This window comes from Cutaneotrichosporon cavernicola (genome assembly GCF_030864355.1).
Source record: "Cutaneotrichosporon cavernicola HIS019 DNA, chromosome: 2".
Lineage (NCBI taxonomy): Eukaryota > Fungi > Basidiomycota > Tremellomycetes > Trichosporonales > Trichosporonaceae > Cutaneotrichosporon > Cutaneotrichosporon cavernicola.
Genome location: NC_083394.1, coordinates 1,438,208 through 1,463,321, shown reverse-complemented (window position 1 = coordinate 1,463,321; position 25,114 = coordinate 1,438,208). Strand labels below are relative to the sequence as shown.

Sequence of the window (25,114 nt, the reverse complement as noted above, 5' to 3'; positions counted from 1 at the left end):
GATCGTGGAGTGCTTGTTCTCGGAATTTGGTCCCGCTCATCCTCACTGCAACAACTTGTGTTGTATCCTCGTGTTCCGCCAACGCGCCAACATTAACACATCCACAATGTCATCAAGGGTATGTCCTCATGAAGGCTCAGCTGGCTCTCGAGAGAGCACAAACTGACAACAGGGACGAGGAGGATATCGCGGGCGTGGTGGTGGCCAGCGTCCTGACGAGCGTAAGAAGCGCGAGGCGATCCTCAACCTCGCGCTTTATGTCGACAAGAGTATCCGGGTTACGCTGCTGGGTGGGCGGGCTGGTGAGTCTGCCTCTGCGTCGAGGACGGAGAGAGACGAGAGACCGAGAATGGAGATGGCGCCTCAATATATGCCAGCGATGGGATGTTGCGTTCCTTCCTCTTCTCCATCACTTTCCTCCCCTCCTTTCCGGAACTATGTTCCAGATATTCAGCCACTACTCGGTTGGATCGATAACTGAACCCAGTCACCGGCACGCTCAAGGGATACGACCAGTTGATGAACCTCGTGATGGACGACGTTGTCGAGCACTACGAGAGTCAGCTCGCCCTCCTGTGACAAGCTGACAACAGACAACGAGATGCCGGAGCGCACCCTCGGCCTCGTCGTGCTCCGCGGCCCCAACGTCGTTCTCGTCTCCCCGACCGACGGGCTGGCCGGTGAGCTTCACTGGTTACGGCAGCTGACAGCAGAAATCGAGAACCCCTTCGCGTAGTGTTAGTATATGCAGCAATAGACCCAGACTCCCCCAGCCTCCAAGACAATGCTAATGCTATGCATGTTGGTAACTCATGTGACTAACTCTCTCCCCTAACCCCGCACACTCCCCGGCCCCGTTGGAACACCGCCAATCGCAATCTCGATCTCGTTCGAGATGGCGCGCAGCACGTCGTGCATGACCCCCACGGAGCAGACCATGCTCTCGCCGCCATCCAGGCGCGCGGCCGGCGGCATGGCTGGCGCAATGCTCTTGACCGCCAGACGGCCCTCCCTTGGCGTCTTGGGCGTCTTGGGGTTGGGCGTACGTGGCGTGCCAGCCGGTCCACATGGCGTGGAGACCTTTGCGATCTTGGCCGCCTGGAACCCCTTGAGCATCGCGTTACCGATATTCGGGATCGGGGTGAGTGGCCCGCACGTCAGGTCGTCGGGGACGTCCTTGCGCCTCGTCGCGTCGCAGAGCAGGAAGCGCGCACCGCAGGTCTGCGTGAGGAGCACGTCAAGTGCATAGCGTGCTGGCGTTGACCCTTCGTGGTCCCACACCAAGCGATACTCGGTCACGCTGCGCACTACGAGCGCGGGGTAAGGACTGGCGCGGGCCACGCGCAGCGCCTCCGCCTCGAGGAGGAGCGGGAGCGTCGTGCGCAGTAGCTGCAGGAAGTCACGCCCAGCATGCCCGCGCCCTCCCACTGGTGCGAGCTGCGTCAGCTCGTTCAGGTGCGCTGAAAGCAGCGGCGCCAACGCTGCGTGAGGGTTGTCGCCGCTGTCCGTAGGCAATGTCCCAGTCGGTGCAGGCGTTGCACTGTTTAGCCCTGCCCTGGAGAAGGATGCCTCGTAAGAGTCCGACGTCGGCGTATATGTTATCGCCACGTTGAACCCCGGTGCGTACTGCACGCTTGCTGTGCACAGATCGAACGAGAGCATACGGATGTCCCTGAACTCCTCCTGCTTGTTGAGGCGGTTGACTAGCGTCAGTTGACAGCTACGTCGGTTAAACTCACCCTCGCCGGCCACAACGATGACCTTGCTGAGGCGCTCCCATTGCTCCAGGAAGTCGGGCACACAACGCGCGATGCTCGGCGCATGGAACCGAACAGTAAGAGTGTTCTGGTCGAACGTGATGCCCTCAGAGCGCCCAGCGTCGGTGGCGCGGACCACGGGTGCCGCGGGCTGGCTATCCAACGACGGCTGGTGGCGAAGACGCACGATCGTCTCGATGCTGCACTGCGTCCCCGACCACCAATTCTTGATGACGAGGAAGACCTTGGGCGATGCGACCTCGGCTGCGCGCCCGTCTTTGAACAAGTGGCTGGCGTTGACGCAGATGTTCGGAATCATGCCAGCAAGCGCCGAGCGGCTTCGCGGCGCGGCAAAGTCGTTCTCCTCAGGGAACTGGGTTGTGTAAGGGATACCACGGTCCTTGAGCTGCTGCTCGACCATGGTCTGCGCGACGAGCGCGTTGCAGTACGTGAACATGTCCTGCAGGTCCCGCGCGTGTACCTGGAAGGGGCAGCTCTTTTCCGATCTGCTCTCCCACTTGAGGACGTCCAATTCAGTGACAGCATCCTCGGCGTCGAGACCGCGCTTGGCGCCCTTGGCCGCGCGCCGCTCAACCAGTTTGGCCAAGTCGATGGGGATCCGGTCGCCAACCGACATCCTCATGCCTCCATTGCCTTCCATGGGTACACGCAACAGCTTGAGAAGCTCATACGCGATGCCCTTGGTCGTGACCTTGGCGACAAAGTAGTGGTTCTGGGATACGGGCAGTGGTACAAACACAGTTGAAGACGGATGCAAGTCGGACTTGGTGTCGTTTGTGCGCAAGGCGACGCGGCGTAGGGGGTGCAGGCCCAACTGGCGCAGATTGTCTTCGATGTCCTCCACGATGATAGCCGAGACTAGCCGGTACACGTCGTCTGCCAACCTGGTCTTCTGTTCGTTGGATGAGTTCGTCGCCAGCTTTGCGCGCAACGTGCGGTTGTTCTCCATGACCTGGCCGTTGTCGCGCGCGATCGAATCTTCGATCTCGAGTAACCCCGAGATCGAGGACACAGAGACCGACAGCTGTCCCCGCGACGGCAAGGGAACGATTAGACACACTGGCCGGGTGCTCGAAGACTCAGACTCCTCCATCCGCGGAGGGTTGTGTGGGTCCAAGATGAGCCGCTCGTTTGTCAACAGTAGCGCCGTATTCACCCGTGACAGATGAGCCGCATGTGCTCGCGTTGCCGTCGTGACGATTCCCTTCATGCTCAGGGACGATGGATCCTGGTTGTTTAGCATGATGCAATGTGATGCCTTCGGTGACTCACGATCCTCAAGCCAGACGCGTCCATGGCCTCTCCAGCCCTAAGCCCGCCACCCGCTCCCGCTTCTCCAACCTCCCACTTGATCCCCAGCTCGAACCGTACTGTTCGGTCCACTGGCTCGACTCCGCAGACGGCTACTTCCCGCAGGACACGCTCGGCCTCGCTCATCGGCGTCGCCGCCTCCGCCAGTGCGATCGTAATGGTCCCACCAACCATTGGCCCTTTGTTGCTCGACGAACTGGCGCTCTGTGGCGGCTGAGGTCGCATACTGCCTGGCGCAACTAGTGCTGGCGCTTGTGGCCGCTGGCGGCTGCTGTCAGCTACGGCCCTCAACAGCACTCACATCCAGTACCTCAATCGGAGCTCCTTCTTTGTTCGGTCGATCTCAACTTGGAGCTGTCCCCGCCATCGGCCCTGGGTCATGGCCAGAGCCTGCGAGTAGAGGGCCTCGAGTTGGTAAGCAAGCGACAAATGTTCTGGCGTCAGCTACATCGCGCGCTTTAGAACCCACGCAAGAAGTTGTATACTCGCACCAGCGGCGCGTCCACTGTGGACTCGTTGCCATCGGTCTTTCCCTCCTGCTCCTGGTGTTCTTCGACCTCCTGTGCTACGAGGACCTCCTGGTTGCACATATTCAGGATCTGGAGCAGCTCTTGGGCAGAAAACGGCTTCGCTGCCTCGGCGCCATCAACCTTCCAAGCCCATTCGAAACCACAGAGCCACCACTTGGAATCGTCTTCGAAGCCTTCCAGTGAGAGCTGGGCAACCCATCCATTCTCCCCTCCACCACGGACGTAGACGCGTCCGTCGGTGACGCGCTCGACCACCATATCCGGCGGAACATAGTCGATACATCGCAGCCGGTAGAGGGTGTGGTCGTTAAGTCGCCCGACAGTGTCCAATACGACGGGTGGCTTGAGCGGCGGGCGCGGGATCCAGTCCATGAGTTGCGACGGAAGCCGCGAGTACGTCCCTGTGGACTGGACGGCGAGGGCTGTGAGGAGGTCGGCGTTGCGCTCGCGCAACATGTCGATCATCCCGGTTACATGTCGGAGATGGGTGATGGCGGCCTCCTGCTGCTGGTTCTGGTGCTCCAGAAAGTGCTGGATGCGTCTCGCGTCCGTGACCTTGCCGCGCACGACCGGCTCCTCAGCCGTGCCATCAACTCGCGCCTTGCCCTTGAGCGGGTACGAGACAGGCGAAGTGTCGTTGGACTCGCCATTCGAGAGCGGCGTCGGGAACGCGGCCGCAGCCGGATGACCGTTCGCCTGGGGCTGCGTGGCCGTAGCCAAGTCAACACTCGTCTTCCACCTTAAAACGGCGAGGTACTTGAGGACGGCCTGGCGGGTTGTTTTGGCATACTCGATGACATGTTTTGGCTTCTGCCGCGGCGCCAGTGGAGGTAGGCTGGGGTCAGCAGTCTCAGAGACGAGACGAACGTCTTTTCGACGAGCATGCGCATGTCGCTGTAGCTCTTGCGCGCGAGGCGGTCCAACAATGGCCCCAGGGGGACATTCTCCTCCTCCCAGTACGGCGGTAACTCATCCTCAATGTGCTCGGTACTGGGAGTGGGGTAGCGGAAGTATGGGTGCGGCCCGAGCTGGGGGTTGCGAGAGGACGAGGCGACAGGCTGTGGTTGCTCGTGGAGAGGACCAGAGGGACCACTCAATGCAGACGGCCCGGCGGACGGCTGCTGGCCCGAGTGAGCACCTGCAGGTGGCCTCTGGTTGGTGAAGGCCGACATGGAGGTGCTGCTGCGTGGGGAGGGGTGTCGCGAGTTGCCTAGGCGGGGGGTTGCATTCGGGGGATGATTATGATTGTTGAAGGGAGGGATGGATAGATGTATATTGTTGAGAATGATGAATGATGAATGATGGATGGAGGTTGGTTGCCAAGTGGTTGTTGTAGGTCGGTTGGTGGGGACTTGCAAGTCTCCTCGGCTTCTCATAGCTTACCGCTGCCCTACCTCCGCAAATATTGCATTCCATCCAATATCCATCTCAACATTGCTCAATACATCCACATCCTTCCTCTGTTCTCTCCTGTGACGCCTCCTACCAATGGATTTCTGCCTCATGCTGTCATGATGGGTAACTGACCATGGCTGGCATAGCTTCACTGAAGGTACAGGTGTGCAGAAGTAGCCTGTGAACCTTGGGCTGTTGACGACCAGGTCACCAGCCACAGAATGGCTACAACCAGACCCCACGCCTAATTCACATTTGTGGAGCCTTTCCGCAAAACCTCTCGGAAAGCAGGCTTACAACCACGTGGAATAGGGCATTAGGCATGCCATTAAGCCAGAGTGGGTCACTATTCCCAGCGTATTGCAGAGCTGATCGGTCCTTGCTAGCTCTGTGGCGAGATGCTTACACCTATACAGTTAGCTCCGCGATGTACTATGCATCAAACCGCTTCTCTTGTAACCTCGAGACCTCCAGAGCCCATCAGGCAATCTCAAGATTCGAGGAGAGATGATGGATCAACCTTGCTCTTAATCGACCTGTGATCCGCAGGGTGAATAACAACATGCCGCTGTGGCACATGTTGCAGCGCGTGCGCACACAAAGTAGAGTTTGCACTGTGACGTGTTTGCACTACTAGTGACGTTTGGACACAGCAATCTGGCACAAGGGGCTGTAATAATGTTGACAATATGGGTGTTTAATGTACTTTGTTTGAATTGGATGCGGCCCAAAATGATGTGGTTCAAGGACTCGAGGTTGCCAAGGCCAATAGGCCATCTTGGACTGTCAAAGCCAAAGTCCAGATGTCGAAAGGTTCCAGATCCCAGAAGGCCAGAAACCAGATGGTGAGATCTATCCGTTAGGATATGGAAATCAGGAGCATTCAGGAGCGTGATTGGTTTAGGTAGGACTTGGTGGGCTATTTGGGCTATTGGGCTAATAAAAGCTGATGGAGAGTCGGACAGAAGCGCCACAGTTAGGGAGCTATAGCGAGTCAAAGATCAAACGCCAAACCATCCTTTTGGGCCCTGGTAATGTTACCATGATCAGCTAAGGTATACGGTAGTGCCCTTGATTATATAGCCAATTAAGCGCTCCCGAGATCCCGCAGCTAATGATTACTCTAATGTAATACTATTTATCCTATTCTAAAATGAACTCGATAACTTTGTTATCCAAAATGCCCACAACCCAAGTCCGCCATCACCCGTCCCGTTACTCCACGCACTTAGCGCACTTCTAGTTCTCATCCTCGAACATTATCTTCAACCTCTTCACTCGCATTTCTCTCTCTCTCTCTCTCTCCATATATATACATCCCGCAACACGGCATCTTCCCACTGTACTGATTAGGAATACGTCTTTCCCTAGGTCCCAAAGCAGGAGCTTTCCTTATTGTCTCCCCTAGTCGCCTGACTTTGACCTCGACCAGCCAACCTCCACTCTTTGCACAACACGTCGAGGCACGTCGTCGCGTCCACATCGTCATCGCGTCCACTTCACTTCACACTATCACTATCCATATCCCTCCCTCTCTCACCTCACCATGGCATCACTATACACGCGCGGGTTACGCCCATCGCGTCGCGATCTCATGATCGTCCTCCTCACCCTTGGTGTCGCCTTCATCTGGCTCGGTAACCCGAAACCCTCGCAGCGCGCAGACAACAACTCTCTCGCGGACGGGAGCAGGGGGAGCTCGCTGGGAAGCTTGTGGGGCGGAGGCAAGAGCGACTGCCCACCTACTCAACACGTAACGTTTGAGGAGACGGTCAAGAAGGCCGGCTTTGTGCGGACGCCTGGGTCGACCGAGTCCGACAACGAGCAGTTTAAGCACCTCAACACCAAAATGCTCGGGCACACACCAGGGTGGACCATGTTCGAACAGCTGTATCTCTTCAACGGGCAGCTCTACGTTGTAACGTGCGTTACGGACGCGCTCACGCTGACTCCAGCCCTAACCGCGGCGACTGGCCCGAGTTGCGCATGCTCACATCGACTGGCGTTGGTGCGAACAGCGACCCCGGGAACGCGCAAGCGCGTGAGCCGACGGGTGGCGAGATCATCTTCATCCAGGCCGACGAGGCGTATAGAATCTGGGGCGACAATGTGTACCGCATGCGCGGCATGACCTGGCTCTGGAACGACGGCAACTGTATGTCACTTCCGGGGCGTCACTAATCCGTAGTCATCGACCACTACTACCACTTTGCCGCAGAGCTGCTTCTGGGCACGTGGCGCGTGCACGCCACTCTGGACCAGCACATCGCCGCTGATGCCCACTCGAGTCTAGAGCCACCCGCTCGCGCGTGGTTCCTCCACCACGAGCCAGACCAGTGGCGCGACCACCCCAGGTTCAACCCGACAATCATGTACGGGTGCTTCCCGAACACGGCACTTCTCTTCCCCAAGGAAATGGACGACATTCGCCAGATCACTTCCAGCGACTACCGCAAGAAGGCATATGTGCTCGACAGGGCAATCCTGGCCGACCGCTCAGCCGCATTCCGTGGCCCCCACACTGGCTCGACATCCCGCACCGTGGCTGGTGCGACCGCGTTCGGCAACGTGAGCCGTTGGTGGTGGGAGCCAATCCGCCGGCAGGTCCTCACTTTCTCCGAGGTGCCCGAGGACATCATCAATCGCAACCTCGAGGGGTACGGTGCGGTCGACCCCGTCGAGTGGGAGGGCAAGACGGCGGCCGAGATCGGGTACACGCCCCTCAAGCCGGCTGGAGACTACAAGCCTGTTGTGACATACATCTCGCGCCAGAAGTCGAAGCGCCGTCTCACACCTGACTCGCATACCAAGCTCGTTGCCGCGCTCGAGGCGAAGGCGAAGAAGGTTGGGTTTGAGCTGATTGTCGTCGAGGCTGAGCGGTATACCAAGGAGGAGCAGTTTGCCATTTCTGGCAAGACGACTATCATGCTCGGCGTTCACGGCAACGGCCTGTCGCACCTTCTCTGGATGCCAGCGACCCCAAGGTCAGCTGTTATCGAGATGTTCTACCGCGGTGGATTTGCGCGCGACTGTGAGATCATTGCCGAAGTGGCGAGACCGTGCTGGATGCTAACGCCAGACCAATGGACCGCGCACGCCCTTGGCATCCGCCACTTCGCCGTTCAGCACGACCAGTATCGCACTTCGCCCAACCTCTACCGTGTCGAGTATCCCGAAGGCTTCCAAGGGAACCAGATTACGGTCGACGCGGCAACCGTGGCCGACCTGATAGAGGCGCGGTTGACAGGCAAGGCGTAGAGCGACGAGGAACACCCAACGGACTTCGGCAGAGGCAACCATGTCGCGCCGACACGACAGCATGTTATCAATGCATTTCTTGTGTAATGCTGGACGCTGCTTGGGGAGGCCGCATGTCCGTCTCCGAGACGGTCTCATCTGCTGAGCTGCTGTTACTCTTTCTGCTGTTGTGTCTGCTGGCGTTGCTAGCTCTTGACTTCACTCTATGTCATTGTTCTCGACGCTACAGACAGGAATCCATCTGAGGGGTGGTGGGCATAGTCTCCGAGAACATGTATTGCTCCAGATCTCTTCTTCGAGGTCGAGCCACACTCTCCACCTCTCCAAACAATAATAGCATACAATAGTCTACCCAGCCAGCACCGCGCGACGCACCTGCATCCCCGCCCCACCGATGGCCAAGATACGTTCAGTCGCGAGGGCATTGAGCTTCTCAAGCTGCGCGCGGCTGGTCGTGGAGCGATCTGGAACAGCACTGTCGATACGCTTAGCCGTAGACTCGAGCAAGCGACGGCTCGACTGGTGTCAGTTAGTAAACGCATGGCAGCTCACCATCTGGACTCCCCACCACGCGCGCGTACGGTGTCCGTCGGGATTGCCAGTCGGCGGCGTCTCCATCTCCACCGCGCGGAGGAAGTATTTGAGCGCCAGCTGGTAGTCGCTGGTGTGAGCGTCGTCAAGTCAATGTCCACCCTCCTCCCCCTGTCCTACCGCCTCTCCTCGTGCAAGGCCAACCCAACCTCATTTCCCCCCTCAACCCCCCACCCCTTTCCCCCCTCCCCCACCCACTCCCTCCACAGCCCATCGCCAGCCCCACCCTTTCTCCCTCTCCCCCCCCCACGACCAACCCACCCAATAGTGTACGCCGTCTCGGCCGCCCGCACAACCGCCATGCTATCCCACGTCTGCAGCACCATGAGGTGACCCAGTGCCGTCAGGCTCTGCGCATAAGCCCCCGCATCAGCATACAGCTCGGCCAGCAGGCTCCAGCCCTGTGGATCGGCATAGAAAATGTCGAGGTACTTGAGGAGGCGAGTGATCGTCTCCTCTCGGTTCGGTGCCAGGGCAATAAACCGCTGCCGCGCCGAAACATTCGTCTCGTCCTTCATCAGAAGCTGCTTGTACACTGCGCCGGCGCGGAGAGGCTCCCCGAGTGCCTCGAGCTTGAGGCCCAGGAGGATATCGACGCGCGGCGACTTGGGAAAGCGAGTCTCGAGTGTGCGAATTTGCGCCTGGTGTCAACTTGAGCGAGATGATGTTTACGTTGGCGAGCGAGATTTGGCCGAGATCAAGTGCTGCAATTGCCAGTTGCTCGCGTACACTCCATTCTAATGTCAGTTGGGCTGGAAAGGAAACGTACCTGCGTCACCTAGCCCTCCGGCTGCGAGGACTTTCGGCGCGAGGTCTACGACCTGCTGAGAGTTGCGGGCGCCAAGAGTACGCCAGCTTGCGAGCTGGTCGATGTCGGCTTGGGACATGGTGTGATGACGACGACACGAGTGGGCGACAGAATTCGGCATGTGGAGGTCAATCGTCGTGTTTTGGGTGTACGGTTGGCCGTTGGTAGGCGCGGCAGCTCTATTGATCCACTCATCCACAGAGCCTCACTGTTGGGAGACACTGAGGCGTCTGTTCAATCTCATCAGTCCAAACTTCCCATTGTGTATACAGGCATATGACTCCCACTCGCCATGATGCTGGTTGTACGTGCTGTATGCTTGGAAATGTTGAACGTCGACAGTCGACAACCACGTGGTGGTGATGGTGGGGTGCCTGACAGGGTAAACCGGGAAATTTCGCGGCGTTATGGAGCAAGGTGAAGTCTCAACTGACCCCTTCCTCCCCTCACTTCATCCCCCCCGCCCCTAAGCTCCCTCACAACTAGAGTCTCACCGTACGAGGCAACTCTTATCCAGACTCACCGTAGGAACCATTTTGGCAACTTGTCGCTCAGAACAGTTTCTTGGCTTGGGCTCGTGTTTTGACTAGATAAACTATATCAACATCCATCCTCTCTTCATCTTTCCTTCACCCATACCTCTTCCCCAACCACACCATCCCAATCACCACCCAACCCCTTTCACACATTCCCTACCACCTCTCGCAACCCCAACGAGACCCCCGACAAGCTCGACGCGCGAATCTAACCCCTACCATTCGTATGGGCCGCTCGGGTGGTCAGTCACGCGCCTGACCACCTCCACCTTCCCATTCCCCCCTCAACCATGGCTGCGCCTCCGCCAAAGAGGCCGCGCAAGGCATCCACAGCGGGTGCCGGCGGCCCTCCCTCTGTCGAACAGTCGGCGTCATCGACGCCAGCATCAGGTGGCGCCGGTCCCTCGACCCACACTGGACCGGCCCCGAGCGGCATCGCTCCCACCAATGCGACGCAAACGCCCACGACCGGACCCATGGCGGTACCCGAGTGCGAATCGCTCGCCGCACAGCTCATCGACCCGAACACGCCCATGCGTCGCCGCATGGAAATCGCTAGCGAGCTCCGAGACTCGGCAGAGAGTAACCGAGACTTTGCCTTCTATGACAAGTACCTTGGAGTATTCATTCCCGCGCTCGTACAGATTCTTGGCGATGAGAAGAGTATTGTCTTTACCAAGGACAACTCGGAGCAGCGCTTCCGGCACACTCTTCTCGCGTACCTCCAGCGCCTACCGCACTCGGAACCCTTCCGACAGTACGAGGCCAAGGTGCTGGAGCTCATGGTAAAGCTCCTCAAGGTTGAGAACGAGGACAATGCCTTACTCTGTATCAAGATTATGATCGACGGGTTCAGGAGTCACAAGGACCAGGCGGAACCGTTTGTCGAGCCCTTCCTGGACCTCGTCAAGCAGATGTACGCCAACCTCAAGGGTGTCGTAGAGAAGGAGTGGGGATCACCAGGAGGCAAGCAGGTGAGTTGTTGGCGCATTGAATCCAATTGACAAACAGGCTTCAGTCAATCCCGGCACACCCGCCAGCGATGGTACCAATGCTCCGACACTCGCTCATCCCCCAACGTCCTCACATAATCACCTCTCACACGCGCTCCAGTCGCCCAAGGTACTCACCGAGTGCCCGATCGCCGTTGTCCTCATCTTCCAGACTTACAAGTCGGTCATGGGCCCGACAATGCTCGACCTGTCCCCACTCGTCATGGAGAGCATCAAGATCCAGCCAGAGCCACAACGACTCGCCCACCTCGAGGCCAAGGAGCGCGGCGAGATCTTTGTCGGCGTCGCGCCCAGCATCACCAACCGCGAGATGTACACTGAGCTCATCAAGACCGAGGTCAAGACAATGGCGTTCCTCGCCTACGTCTTACGTGGGAGCTCGCAGGCAAACGTCAAGGACTGTCTCGAGGTCTTTCCCGAAGCGTGCATTCGTTTGTTGCGTGACTGTCCGCCCGAGGACGTCAGCACTCGCAAGGAGTTACTGGTGGCTACCCGTCACATCCTGACGGCTGACTCACGGGCGTCGTTTATTCCCTATATCGACACGCTGCTGGAGGAGCGCGTGCTTGTCGGCACTGGCGTGTCCAGCAGGGAGGCACTGCGACCTCTCGCGTCATCAGTCGTTGCCGACTTGATCCACCACGTTCGCCAGGACCTCCCCATCGCCCAGCTCAAGCGTGTCGTTTACGTCTTCTCATTAAACCTCAATGACTCGACGTTCTCCAGCTCGATCCAGACCATGTGTGCCAAGCTCCTCAACACCATCGTCGACTCGATCGCGCAGAAGGGCAGTCCGGAGGAGCGCGAGGCGTTAATGAAAAGCATGTTCATTGCCTCGCTCGAGAAACTGCAGGCCATGACCGAGGCGTACGACAAGCTCAAGGCTCTTTCTGACCGCGACAAGGCCCAGGGCAAAGGCAAGGCCAACGAGGACGCTAAGGAGGAAAAGCCCGACGACAAGGAGGACGGCGACAAGGACGCCAAGGACAGCGACGAGGACGAGGACGCGAAGGGCTCCCCAGAAGACGTCCTCATGGCGGACCTATCCGACGACGCTGAGGCCGAGCGGCTGGCGTTCGGCTGGCGCGAGATCGAACGGGCCATGCCGGTCAACCAGGTCGCCTACGCTGATGACTCTTTGGAATTGTTCTGTCGGGAGGCGCGCTATCTGTTCAAGACGCTCTTGCACACGTTCCGCACCCTCATGTCGTACACAAGATCGGGAGACAACCCGGTTCCCGCTCCCGACGGCGAGCTTCTGTCCCGATTCTTCGAGCACGCGCTCCGTTGCATCGCCATCTTCGACACCACCCGCGACCCGCGCGAGCCGAAGGAGGCGATCGAGCTCCTGTCGCAGATCCTGTTGCTCTTCGATCCTCACTCGTTCCGCGAGGTGTGGGCGACGCACATGGAGTTCTTTGTCGAGCAGGCTCTGAAAAACGCCCACGTCTTCTCAGTGCTGCAGATATTAATCACGCACGAGTCGGTCTCGCACCAGTTGGTCGCCATCACGCTCAAGCATCTCATGACGCACCTCGACGATGTCGGCAGCTACTCGCAGAAGAAGGCCAGCTTATGCCTCAGATTGTTCAAGATCTCCTTCCTCGCCATCAACACGTACATCAACACCAATGAGGTCGTGCTGGTGCCACACCTGCAGAAACTCATTATGCGCTCGTTCGCCCTTGCGCCCAAAGCTGACGACCCAACGGTCTATTACCAGATCTTAAGGGCTTTGTTCCGCTCCATCGGTGGGGGACGTTTCGACCAGCTATACAAGGAAGTCCTTCCCATCCTGCAGGAGATGCTCGACAACCTGTCCTACTTGTTGCATCACGCCAAGGACCCAATACAGCGCGACCTCTTCGTCGAGTTGACCCTCACCGTTCCAGTTCGTCTCACCAACCTCTTGCCGCACCTCTCCTACTTGATGAAGCCGCTCGTTCATGCCCTGCAGGCCGGTCCAGAATTGATCAGCCAAGGTCTCCGCACCTTGGAGCTATGTATCGACAACTTGACTGCCGACTTCCTTGACCCGACAATGAACCCCGTGTTCCGTGAGCTCATGGGCGCATTGCATAAGCTCCTCAAGCCCATCCCTGCCAACCGCCAGCACTCGCACGCGGCGGTCAAGATCCTCGGCAAGCTTGGCGGGCGCAACCGACGCTTCTCCGACGTGGAGAACCTCCTCGACTACCGCGAGGATGCCAACGGCCTCACCGCGCCAGTCTCGTTCGAGGGCAAGCGCTCCACATTCCCGCTGGCGCCTCTGATCGACGCAGCCGACCAGGCCATGTCGGACAACCTGGCTGTGTGCGAGGTCGACGGATTGGACGCCCTCATGCTGTCGGCCATGACCCGATTGCATCAGGAGAAGCAGGAGCCGGATGCGTCACCCGTCTTCGCCAAGACGGTCAGCGCGCTCTTCGTCGCCTGTCATCACCCAGCTCTTGGGCCCAAGGCGACCGAGTTTGTCCGCGACCTCTGCAAGCGCGTCTTCTTCACCGAGGTCAAGCGTACCGAGGAGGTTCACCAGGTACCCAGGTTACCCGACCTCTCGCCCAAGAGCCGTCCGCTCCCCCTCACTCTGGCGCTCACGGACGCCATAGCCAGCACCATGGCCAACTCGATCGGCAAGAGCCGCGAGGACGTCGCTGAGATCCTCACGTTGATCATTGGTGACTTCAAGGAACTCGTGCTGGCGCCTGACGTAGCGTCAAAGCCGGAGAAGTCGAAGATCATCGATCGTTTCGTCGGCGCGTTCGTGCGTCGCTTCACAAGCCTCTGCCAGGACGAGGACTGGAACCGCAAGATGGCCGGCGTGACTGCTCTGGACGTTTTCGTGCGCCGGGCCGAGCTCAGCCGACGTTACATCCTCGAGATGGAGTGTGAGTTTGTGCGCGTACTCATGTTCGCACTTCGCGACGCGCCACGCGACCCACCAAACTCGGTCCAGAAGATCATCGACCTCATCAAGTACCTCATCCGCTACTGCCAGTCGCAGGAGGACGGCCAGGTCAAGCAGAAGCGTGACCGTCTCACCGAGATCCTGGTCCGCGAACTCAACAGCCAGAGCAAGCTGGCACGAGAGGCGACCCAGTCGTGCATTGCCTTGCTAGCAGAGGTGCTCGACCAGCCTATCTCAACGGTCATCGGCGACTTTACGCGCGTGGTGTTGCTAGACGCCAACACAGGTCCTATCTTTTCCAAGCCGTTGCGTGCGCTGTCTTCGTTTGCGATGCAGGTCGGCAACATCGACTGCGTGACGTATCTTCTCGACTTGCGGCCGTCCGTGCCCAAGATCAATGACGAGTTCATACGACTTGTGCAAGAAGTTCTGGCCTTGGCCGACGTCGACGACTCCAACTTGATCCCGAACAAACGCGGCGAGCCGGCGAGCCACAAGCAGAATTTCTGGTTGAAGGAACTGCGCATCGCTTGCTTGCGTATGCTCCGCTCGACGATGAACTGCCAGGAGTTCAACGACAAGCAGAACCTCGTTCTTATCCGCCAGCGAATCATCTCGGTCTACTTCAAGCACGTGTATTCGTCCCAGCCCGAGATCGTTGACGTCGCACATGAAGGCCTCCGCGACGTTATTCACCAGCAGAACAAGCTCCAGAAGGAGGTGTTGCAGTCGGGTTTGCGTCCGATCCTAGTCAACTTGGCAGACGCTAAGCGCTTAAGCGTATCTGGTCTTGAAGGATTGGCGCGCTTCCTCGAGCTTCTCACCAACTACTTCAAGGTCGAGATCGGTGTCAAGCTCCTGGACCACTTCACGACGCTCGCCGACCAGCAGATGCTGCAGAAGGCTGCCGGTGGGCCGCTCGACGACAACCCGGACATCTCGCGTATGACTCGCCTCGTCAACATCTTCCGCCTCCTCCCCGCGACAGCTGTGCAGTACCTCAAGCAACTCACGACCCAGGTTGTTGACGTCGAGGCCCAGTTGCACCAATCCGCGCCAGGTCCCTTCACCGAGAACATCGCACGCTACCTTGACCGGTACCACGCCGAGGGTGCGGCCAACCTCCTCGAGAACATCCGGAATCCCCGAATGATGTGGACGTACCGCAACGTCATCCAGTCTGGCTTTGCACCACAGCTTGTCAACGAGCTCTCGGAGCGCGCCGAGGCAATCTGCCAGCTCACGTTCGCTAACCCTGAGCAGTTCGACCTAGTGCTCCCTGGCTTACACATCATCCGCGAGCTGTCCAAGACCTCGCCATCGTGGCTCTCGGAGCACGAGTCGGTCATGGAGGCAATCGTTGGCGTGTGGCGGTCGATCGTGCTGCGGTCAAGAGACCCAAAGAACGACATGTCGAACGTTCACTACCAGACGATCCCGCCGCTCATCCTTGAGATGTTCATGACCCGCCTTGGCCACCAGAACCACATCCCGCTCCTGTTCCACGTTGTCGAGGCGTACGAGATTCGCTCCTCGTTCGACCGATCCCACGTTGCCTTCTTCCTTTACCAGCGCGTCGCTCTCCAGCAATCCCTCGAGTACCGCCGTGAGGTCATCGAGTACTTCATGACGTTGTACCCCGACGAATCGGTGGTGACTTGGGCATTCAAGACGAACGCGCTGCGTCTCGTCGTTAACCCGACCCTCCGTGTATACTTTGATGACGACGAGAACGACGGGTCGCTCATCACGCCTGGCTTCGTGCAGAAGATCGCCGACAGCATGTGGCGGCCCCTGTCAGCGACGCCCACCGCCAAGCAGCGCGAGGACACGCTGCTCATTGAGATCTTTGCGCTCACGACGCTTTTGGTCAAACACGCCGGGCCGAAGGTGGTCGAGACGCGCAAGGAGGTGTTCAAGTTAGCATGGATGGGTATCAATCTTCTCGAGCCCACGGTCAAGTTGATGGCGTACGTCCTCACAGCCTCGTTCATGGCGACGTACGAAACGCCCGTCAAGTTTGTTCGCCTCACCTGGACCGGTTTACTGCGCCTCAAGGACAACGAGAGTAAGGCTCTCTTCCGCCAAGCAATCGACACCCTTGCCGGCTGCCTTCCCATCCGCGACCCACCACAGCCCGGCACCATCCCGGACTGGGCACAGAAGGTCAAGACGGTGCTGGTCGAGGAGGGTCATGCGACTGGCACCTTGGTCGTCGTGTGCGAGTTGCTCGTCAACCACCCCGACCTTTTCTACGACTACCGCGACCTCTACGTGCCGCACATTGCCATGTCGTTACAGAAGCTCGGGTTTGTGCAGGCCGCCACGGCGGAGATGAAGAAGCTCACGGTCGACGTGATCGAGCTCATCTTCAACTGGGAGCGCAAGCGCATGCAGCTCAAGGAGGAGTCAAGCCGCGAGGAGTCCGCAGACGCGATGGAGGTCGACAAGGATGCCGCCTCGCCGGTCAAGCGTCAGCGCCTGGACCGCGCCGGGACTGCTGTATCGACGTCAAGCGGAGGCGGCTGGGTCACACCAGCGCCGACGCGAGAGTTGATCACCGCCCACCTCCTCAGGATCGTGGCGTCATCTAACGAACCTGTCGCGCGAGGTGGCCTCAGCAAGCGCGCGCTCGACCTTTTCAAGGAGATCCTCAGTCCCAAAGGGCTCCCGAACGTCTCGGTCAAGCTCGGTTTCTTCAACCGCACCATGTCGCAGGACATCACCGAGCACACCATCGCGACCGTCTCCAACTCTACCGAAGTCATCGCCGCCGTCGCCGAGGTACGCGACCAGGCGTGGATTCGCAGCAAGCTCGACGTGTTCAGAAAGCTGCTGGAGAAGGTTTGGGTGTACGATGACCCAACCCTTCATGAAGTCGTCCGGCCCCTCACGGAGCGCATGTTCCTCGAGCTGCCCGATGAGGAGGTGGCCGACAGCGAGGACGACGGCCAGAAGCTGCTCAAGTTCGTATCAGCAACCGTCAACAACGGCCTGCAGGCCAGTCTGCGTTCGACAACCGAGCTACCGGGCACCATCTTCCTCCTCAAATGCTGGCTCAAGGTGCAGCCGAAGCAGCTGCACAACGAGACCATCGCGTCCGGCTTACTCCGGGTGCTGAGTAACCTTGTCAAGGTGCACACGAGCACGAATGGTCCCGACCCGAGCTACCGCCTCATCATCTCTGTCCTTGACATGCTACGTGACCGCGTCGCGGACCTCAAAGAGCACCGAAGGTACCTCGTCAACATCTTAGGCGCACTTATCGACAAGAGTACCAACCTCACTCTGTGCCGGTACCTGCTCGACCTTGTGCGCCAGTGGGTCGTCAAGGACATTGATGGACCGATCGTAGTCAAGGACAAGTCTTTGCTGCTCTTGCGCATGACATCGTTCGAGCACCGTGACGATGGGCTCTTCAAGCAGTACCTCGACCTCATCTTTGAGGTATACGAGCTGCCTGAGCTCATTGGTACAGACATTACACATCGCTTAGAGCCCGCCTTTTTGCTCGGCACGCGGTCCAAGGACGCCGCGCAGCGGGCCAAGTTCCTCGATAAGCTCGAGCAGACGCTGCCTCGCGCCCTCGACGCCCGCCTCGAGTACCTGTACTCGTTGCAGAGCTGGGAGACACTGGCTGACAGCTACTGGATGCCGCAGATGCTCAGCCTTCTGCTCGGCGCCGCCGACCTCGCGAACGACGTCTTCAACGCGCCCCTTCCCTCCATTGGTGAGAACAACGTCCTGACGAACAAGAACTGGCGCTACGGCGACGTAATCCACCAGCTGCGCAGCCTTGTCCACGTCGACCAGATGGTGTGCCACCGCCTATTTGTCGCCATTTTCCCGCGCGTATGGAGCTCGCTGTCGCGCTCGCAGCAGACGGCTTTCACTCCGTACATATCCAAGCTCCTCAGCAAGGAGTACCATCACAAGCAGGCGGACCTCAAGCCGAATATCATCCAGACGCACCTGGAGGCTTTCATGTATTGCAAGCCGCCCATTACCATGCCACCCCTGCTCGTCAAGTACCTCTCCAAGACCTTCAACGCGTGGTACGCTGGTTTCGAGATCCTCAACAATCTCGCCGACGCGTACAAGGGCACGGACAACTTGCGCGAGAGCTGCGCGGCCGCGCTGGGCGAGCTGTACGCCGAGTTGCATGAGGACGACATGTTCTACGGCAATGCGCGCACCCGTTACGTCTACCCTGAGACATCTGCGGCGCTCATCCTCGAACAGAACGGTCGCTGGCCGCAGGCGATGGAGATGTACGAGCATACAATGACCAAGGTACGCCACTCCTCGCTGCCGTTCACCGAGGACGAGTTCTGCCTGTGGGAGGACCACTGGATCCTCGCGGCGCAGAAGTTGCAGCACTGGGAGGCTCTCACCGAACTCGCGCGAGCGGACCAGAACCCCGACCTGCTGCTCGAGTGCGCATGGCGCCTATCCGACTGGGGATCAACCGACCGCGAGATGATCGAGAGCAACCTCAAGCTGGTGGCTGGTGTGCCGACGCCGCGTCGCAAGATCTTCGAGGCGTTCACCGCACTCATCAAGGCCCACGGCTCGCGTGAGCCGCCCAACGACTTCCTACGCGTCCTCGATGAGGCGCAGCAGGTCGCTATCCGCAAGTGGACGACGCTCCCCGGCTCGATCACTGGCGCGCACTTACCCCTCCTCCAGCTATTCCAGCAGGTGGTCGAGCTCGGCGAGGCGGCGCAGGTGTTCGACTCGCTGCAGATGACGACGGCGCAGACCTTGGAACAGCGCGTCAACACGGAGTTGAAGAGCATCTTCCAGACGTGGCGCGACCGCTTGCCCAACTTCTGGGACGACATCAGCGTATGGTCCGATCTCCTCGCGTGGCGCCAGCATGTCTTCCAAGCCGTCACGCGGGTGTACATGCCCATGATCACCCCAACCGAAGGTGTGACGCACGGGTATCGCGGCTACCATGAGACCGCGTGGATGATCAACCGCTTCGGCGAGGTCGCGCGTCGGCACGGGCTGCTTGAGGTGTGCAGCACCGCGCTCAACAAGATCTACATGCTGCCTAACATCGAAATCTCGGAGGCGTTCCTCAAGCTGCGCGAGCAGGCTCTATGCTACTTCCAGAAGCCGGAGAAGTTCAACGAAGGTCTCGACAACATCAGCACGACCAACCTCATGTACTTCGCCCAGCCGCAAAAGGCCGAGTTCCTCACGCTCAAGGGAATGTTCATCTCGCGCCTTGGCCAGGACTCGGATGCCAACGACGAGTTTGCCCACGCCGTCCAGATGGACTACAACCTTCCCAAGGCGTGGGCCGAGTGGGGCAAGTTCAACGAGAAGATGTACCGCCAGCAGCCCGAGTCGCCGCCACCAGACAGCAAGCCGCCGCCTGGGCCTGGCGAGAAGATGATGACTGACCAGGAGTGGGCCGAGTCGTGGGCGACGGACCGCGCACTGCGCGCCTCATCTGCTGTCTCGTGCTACTTGCAGGCGGCAGGCCTGTACAACTCGCACAAGTCACGCGCGCTGCTCCTCCGCGTGCTGTGGCTCTTAGGCTTGGATGACAGCAAGAACACGATCGCCAAGGCGTTTGAAGCGTACAAAGGCGATCTCGTCATCTGGTACTGGATCACTCTTATCCCGCAATTACTGTTATCACTGTCGCATCGCGAGGGCCAGATCGCACGGTTGCTCCTCATGCACATCGCCAAGAATTTCCCGCAGGCACTGTTCTACAACCTCCGCGTCACGCGCGACGACTTCTCAAGTGTCAAGAAGAGCCAGGCCGTCGCGCAGCACCGTGCCATGCTCGCCAAGCGCGAGGCTGCCGCCAAGACGGCAGCCGTGGGCGGCTCCGAGGCCAAGAAGGAGGAGGGCGTCGAGGTCAAGGCCGAGGTCAAGGACGAGGAGAAGAAGGAGGACGGCTCGACACCCGCGTCGAACGGCACCCCGAACCCGAACGGCGCGATGGCGCCACCCGCCGCTCCTGGTCCACGTCAGCCGCGTCAACCGTGGGAGATGGTCGACGACATTATCAACCACCTCAAGACGGGCGTACCGCTCCTCGCGCTATCGATGGAGAAGATGGTCGACCAAATCGGCTACCGCGCCAAGCCGTCGTCTGAGGAGGACATCTACCGCTTCTTCTCGGCGTTGCTCAACGACGCGATGGCGCAGTGGAGCAGTCGTGGTGCATTCCTCAGCGAGGACGCTGAGCTGCCGCAGAACACGCGTGAAAACCTTAAGAGGTTCGCAAACAACCTCACGCCCGAGCTTCGCGTGTGCGTCGAGCGCGACTTCATCTCCAACCAGCCCAACATGCGCGAGTACATTACACGCTTACAGTTCTGGCGCGACTACTACGAGAAGGCCATCGACTCGCGTCCGCGCTTCAGCCCGCTCGACTCTTCCGGTATCAACTTGACCGACTTCCACTACACCAAGTTTGAGGAGGTTGAGGTGCCAGGCCAATACGTCCAGCACATCGACCAGTCGGACGAGCTGATCCGCATCGCACGCTTCCACCCACAGGCTGAGATGTGCCGTGGCTTCGGCTTCTGCTTCCGCCGCATCACGATGATTGGACACAACGGCACGCCGTACACGTTCAACGTCCAGATGCCCGCGGCTCGACACTGCCGACGCGAGGAGCGGCTCGTCCAGCTCTTCCGGATCATGAACTGTGTCCTGCGGAAGCGCAAAGAGAGCCGCCGCCGCAACCTCCAGTTTCACCTCCCGACAGCTATCGCACTTGGCACGCAGCTCCGCCTCATCCAGAACGACGCGTCGTACGTGTCCATGCAGGAGATCTACGACGACTACGCGTTCAAGCACGGCATGAAGCGCGAGGACACGATCCTCCGGTTCTGTGACCGGCAGAGACAGCTGCACGATCCGGCCATCCCGCGTACCGACCACCGCTTCATCGCGCTCAAGATGGAGATCATCGAGGAGATCCAGGCCAAGATGTTACCCGAGACGGTGCTCACCAACTACATGATCCGCAACATGGCCGATTCGGAGAGCCTGTGGCTCATGCGCAAGCAGTTTGCCATGCAGACCGCCGCGACCGCCTTCTTAACCTATGTGTGCTGCCTCAACAACCGCGCGCCGAGCCGTTTCCACATCTCGCGCAAGACTGGCCAGATGTACATGACGGAGATGCTGCCATGTGAGTCTCAACCATGTTTGGTGTTCATTACTGACCTCAGCCTTCGTCAACGGCCAGCCGCTCTTCCACTCGTCCGAGGCCGTGCCGTTCCGCCTCACGCCCAACATGCAGGACTTCATCACCCGGGTTGGCGTCGAGGGCCTCGTGACCTCTGCCGCGACCGCCATTGCCCACTCGCTCACGCTCCCCGAGTTCGACCTGGCCAGCACATTACACCTGTTCATCCGCGACGAGATCCTCACGTGGCAGAACACGTACAACAAGGACAAGCACAGCGACGTGCCCCTCACCGCGCACGTGTACAAGAACGTCGACCAGTTTATCAAGCGTGCCGAGCTCATGGGCCACATTGCAGATATGCCCAAGGATGCAAAGAACACGGGCGGCCCCGTCATCAACCACGCCATGGTCACGCTCATCAGTCAGGCGACCGCGCCGACGCTCTTGGCGAGCATGAGCGAGCAGTTCCAGTGCTGGTTCTGAGCGAGCTGCCCTCGAGACGCAGAGTTTCCCCTCCCAACTCCACCATCCAGATTCCCAAACTCATTTCGGTCACTGTAGTCTTTATTGTAGTTGTAGTGTTAGAATGGATCCTCTATGGATATATGTTACAGCCAGGTTACTGTCCCTGCAGACGCGACACCACCCCCGCCAGCCGGCGGTAATCACGCAGCAATGTGCCTACCTCGTTCAGGCGGATATCCCCAACTTCGCAGGTCATGAAGCGCTCGATTGGCCCGTCGTCTGGGGCAAGCAACGTCCCGCTTGGCGAGCGGGGTGGGCGGCGCTTGGAGAGCGTCGCAAAGAAACCGTCCTTACCCGCCCCAGGCGGCACAACGGAGCTCGCAGGTTTCTCAGAGGACATCGGTGTCGGCGTGGGCGTGGGACCACCCTCAGCAAGTCGCGCGCCAAGGGAGGAGAGGCGCGCGCCGACGCCCTCGCGCACCCTTTCACGCGATGTGTCGCGCATCATGCTGCTGACGCTCACGATTGATCGGGCTCGCCCATCCCGTTCCTCCTCCTCCTCCTCGATCGGCGACGTGACGCGCACGCCGTCGTGCACCTCCTCATCACTGAGTGTACCAGGCGGAACCTCGAGGAGCTCGCGCCCGACCTGCCCGACCTCGCTTGACGCGCGCGATCGCGTGCGTGCCGCAGCCGTGGACGCCGCCGCGGCGATATTCGCCACGCTGGCGGTCACCGAGGCGAGGGAGAAGGTCGAGCTCTGTCGGGGTCGGCCTTGCGGTTTCTCCTCCTCCTGCGCAGCCATGAGTCCGCGCAAGACAGAGATCCCGCCCTCCACGGCGCCTAGGACACGTGTCGCCCCGTCCGCTGCAGACCCGGCGATGTCGGGGAGAAGGCGGCCCTTGATCCGGCTGCTCGCGGAGGATATGCTCGCATCGTCCATGTCTCCCAACGAGATTGGGGCTAGGTCCGCAACGCTCATCACACGCTCGGTGCTCTCCAGGCCCAGCTCAGAGAGTTGCACGTGCTCAAGGAACTCGACGACGGCGGTCAAGTTCACAATGGCGTAGGATGCCTCGCCAGCGAGGCAGATGGCCGAGCGGTACCGACGCAGATACATCAGTTGGGAGGCGAGCTGGGCCGGGTTGGCCTTGACGACGGCGAAGATTATAAGAGGGAGGATGAGGTCGGCGCCAGATGTCGCAGGTGGGGTCTTCTTCTCGGGTTCCGCGACAGCGACCTTCTCGTCCGTGGCATCTGCATTGACGTCCTCCGCCGAATCGACCGCTTTCTCATCCGAGTCATATCCGTCCTTCTTGGCGGTCTCCCGCGTCGGAGCTCCCGGAGTCCCAGCCTCAGCCAACTCCGTCCCGTCATCGTCTGGATCTGAAAGGCGCGATGCAAGAGGCTCTACCTCGTTGATCGCGTCCAAGCCTTCGGGGATGTAAGGCTCGCCCTCTGGCCGTAGCTGGATGGGCGGCAGGAGCGCCAAGCCATCTGGCGTGAGCTTCAATTCTCACTTCAAGCTAACCGACGGCAATCTTGTGGGCGTTGACGAGCACATCGACCTTATCCTTGGGCGTGAGGCAGTCGGCCCGCGACAGCTTCTGCAGTTCTGTCGTCAGCTTCGTCTTAACCAGCATAAGCTAACCGCCTCCAACATCGTCCACAAGGGCGGCGAGGCCACGCCCGAGGGCGCCCTTATCAGTCTCGCCTGGAGGACGAGTGATCAGCCCCAGGTGATCGAGAGAGAGGTCGAGCATGTTGAGCGCAGCGATGCGGCTGGCCAGCGCTTCATCGTGTCTCGCGTCGTCGCTGTTCAGAGGCGAGAAGATGCGGTTGTGCAAAAGGCGGCACACGAGGGCCTCGATGCGCTCCGTCCCGTCGCCGGCCTCGTCCTCGATATACCCCTCGTGTGCGTCCTCGTCATTCTCCCACTTCTTTGGGCCCTCGGCACGGAAGTGTTGCACGAGGTCGTCGTAAACGCCCTCCATGAAGTCCTGCGACCTCTCGCCCGCGACAGTTGAATTAGAGAAATCCAGGGGCACGTCACTGTCCCCGGCTCCCAGGCCGAGGTGGTGTGCCTTGAGGAGGGCACCATCTACTCCGCCGGAGACGGGACACACGGAGCCCGTGACGAAGCGGAGGACCTTGTCAACCACGCGGTCCGGTAAACCCTCGAGTTCGGCACGCACGACGCCACGGACGGCCTTGACGAGCGCCTTGTGAACCTCGGTGTACCGAATCCCGCGGTCGACGACGTACGCAGCCACAGAGTACCCTTCGCCATGTTCGTCCTCGAGGCTCATCACGCTGGGTCTTGGCGAGGTCCGACCGCTTGCGTTGGGACTCGCTGGCCTGTCCGGAGTGAGGGCACCGGTGGTCCGGGGAGTTGACGGGCTACTCCCAAACAGCGACATGAAAGGGTATCGGCGTGGATCAGGGCGCTTCTCGGGCGCACCCCGCCCAAGGGGCGGGAACGACAGGGACGTGCTCTCGGGCGCGAGGGTGAAGGGCGGATAGGGTGAGGGGAGGGAGGGGAGAGGAGGAGCGGCGAGGTGGGTTGGGCGCAGCCGGCTGAGGACGCCAGCCCGATGGTCCTCGTTGCGGAGGGCGTGGAGGAGCGATGAATCTGGTGGGACGCAGCTCTCAAAGGTCACAGTCCCGCTCTGCAGCGAGCCCACGAGGCCGGAGAGGGTGACGAGCACGCTAGCAGGCCCTGATGGGGTAGGGAGTGCGGGCGAGAGGAATGCGATGTGGTCACGCAGCGTCTGCGGCGTCATGGGCAAACTGGACGCCGGCGAGGAAGGCAGGAGGATGATAGCCTATTGTCAGCGCTACCGTCGTACAGCTCACCTTGCCAGTGGTGAGGGCCTTGAGGAGGTCGGCCCAGTCGCCGTCGGCGCGCGCCCGCGAGCCCTTCTCAAATATCGAGTCGACCATGCCCATGCCCATGCTCCCGTTGCTCAGGCCAATCCGTTGTGCGGCCGCCTTGAGGCTCTGGAGCTGTAACCGGCCCGCTGCGCCAGCTTCTTCTGGGGCGAAGGACGCCACTGTGCTCGTCGTAATCGCAGGCGGCGCTGGCTGTAGCTGGGCAGAGGACGAGTCGTTGGCAACGCGCCCTGGACTCGCTGGGGAAGGTGCTCTCTGCCGCGGCTTGTATGGCAGTTCCTTGAGCTCGCGCTCGCCGTCCGACTCGGGCGAGGTCGCACCGAGGAGCGGATGCGCAATCGTCCCCGTCGGTGTGGGGCGGCGCAAGCTGAGCCCGGAGAAAAGGCCGGGCTTTGCCTCCATGATGATGATGTCAAGATAGTTGTGATGCGACAAGCCTCAACTGGCGATCATCAATCGAT

The 25,114-nt window shown here is 59.9% G+C and overlaps 6 protein-coding genes across 6 annotated transcripts; 3 read left to right on the top strand and 3 right to left on the bottom strand.

Moving 5' to 3' along the window:
* Window positions 1-106: 106 nt before the first annotated feature.
* lsm7 (uncharacterized protein) lies at window positions 107-736 on the top strand (the record flags this gene model as incomplete). The annotated part of the gene is made up of 5 exons (XM_060597597.1): window positions 107-118; window positions 173-302; window positions 488-559; window positions 594-680; window positions 714-736. The coding sequence occupies 5 exons, from the start codon at window positions 107-109 to the stop codon at window positions 734-736; spliced, it is 324 nt and encodes a 107-aa protein (XP_060454475.1).
* A 95-nt stretch (window positions 737-831) lies between these two features.
* Window positions 832-4,791, bottom strand: RGR1 (uncharacterized protein; the record flags this gene model as incomplete). The annotated part of the gene is made up of 6 exons (XM_060597596.1): window positions 832-1,703; window positions 1,740-3,006; window positions 3,051-3,357; window positions 3,391-3,523; window positions 3,559-4,454; window positions 4,487-4,791. The coding sequence occupies 6 exons, from the start codon at window positions 4,789-4,791 to the stop codon at window positions 832-834; spliced, it is 3,780 nt and encodes a 1,259-aa protein (XP_060454474.1).
* A 1,769-nt stretch (window positions 4,792-6,560) lies between these two features.
* CcaverHIS019_0205690 (uncharacterized protein) lies at window positions 6,561-8,272 on the top strand (the record flags this gene model as incomplete). Its single annotated transcript, XM_060597595.1, has 4 exons — window positions 6,561-6,937; window positions 6,970-7,169; window positions 7,203-8,045; window positions 8,094-8,272. 4 exons carry the CDS (start codon window positions 6,561-6,563, stop codon window positions 8,270-8,272), a joined length of 1,599 nt encoding a protein of 532 aa, XP_060454473.1.
* A 348-nt stretch (window positions 8,273-8,620) lies between these two features.
* On the bottom strand, window positions 8,621-9,750 carry oca3 (uncharacterized protein; the record flags this gene model as incomplete). The annotated part of the gene is made up of 5 exons (XM_060597594.1): window positions 8,621-8,791; window positions 8,825-8,933; window positions 9,125-9,504; window positions 9,536-9,600; window positions 9,633-9,750. 5 exons carry the CDS (start codon window positions 9,748-9,750, stop codon window positions 8,621-8,623), a joined length of 843 nt encoding a protein of 280 aa, XP_060454472.1.
* A 747-nt stretch (window positions 9,751-10,497) lies between these two features.
* On the top strand, window positions 10,498-21,779 carry TRA1 (uncharacterized protein; the record flags this gene model as incomplete). Its single annotated transcript, XM_060597593.1, has 3 exons — window positions 10,498-11,181; window positions 11,219-21,296; window positions 21,337-21,779. The coding sequence occupies 3 exons, from the start codon at window positions 10,498-10,500 to the stop codon at window positions 21,777-21,779; spliced, it is 11,205 nt and encodes a 3,734-aa protein (XP_060454471.1).
* Window positions 21,780-21,915: 136 nt separating this feature from the next.
* Window positions 21,916-25,055, bottom strand: CcaverHIS019_0205660 (uncharacterized protein; the record flags this gene model as incomplete). Its single annotated transcript, XM_060597592.1, has 4 exons — window positions 21,916-23,258; window positions 23,293-23,376; window positions 23,413-24,586; window positions 24,618-25,055. 4 exons carry the CDS (start codon window positions 25,053-25,055, stop codon window positions 21,916-21,918), a joined length of 3,039 nt encoding a protein of 1,012 aa, XP_060454470.1.
* Between the last annotated feature and the right edge of the window lie 59 nt (window positions 25,056-25,114).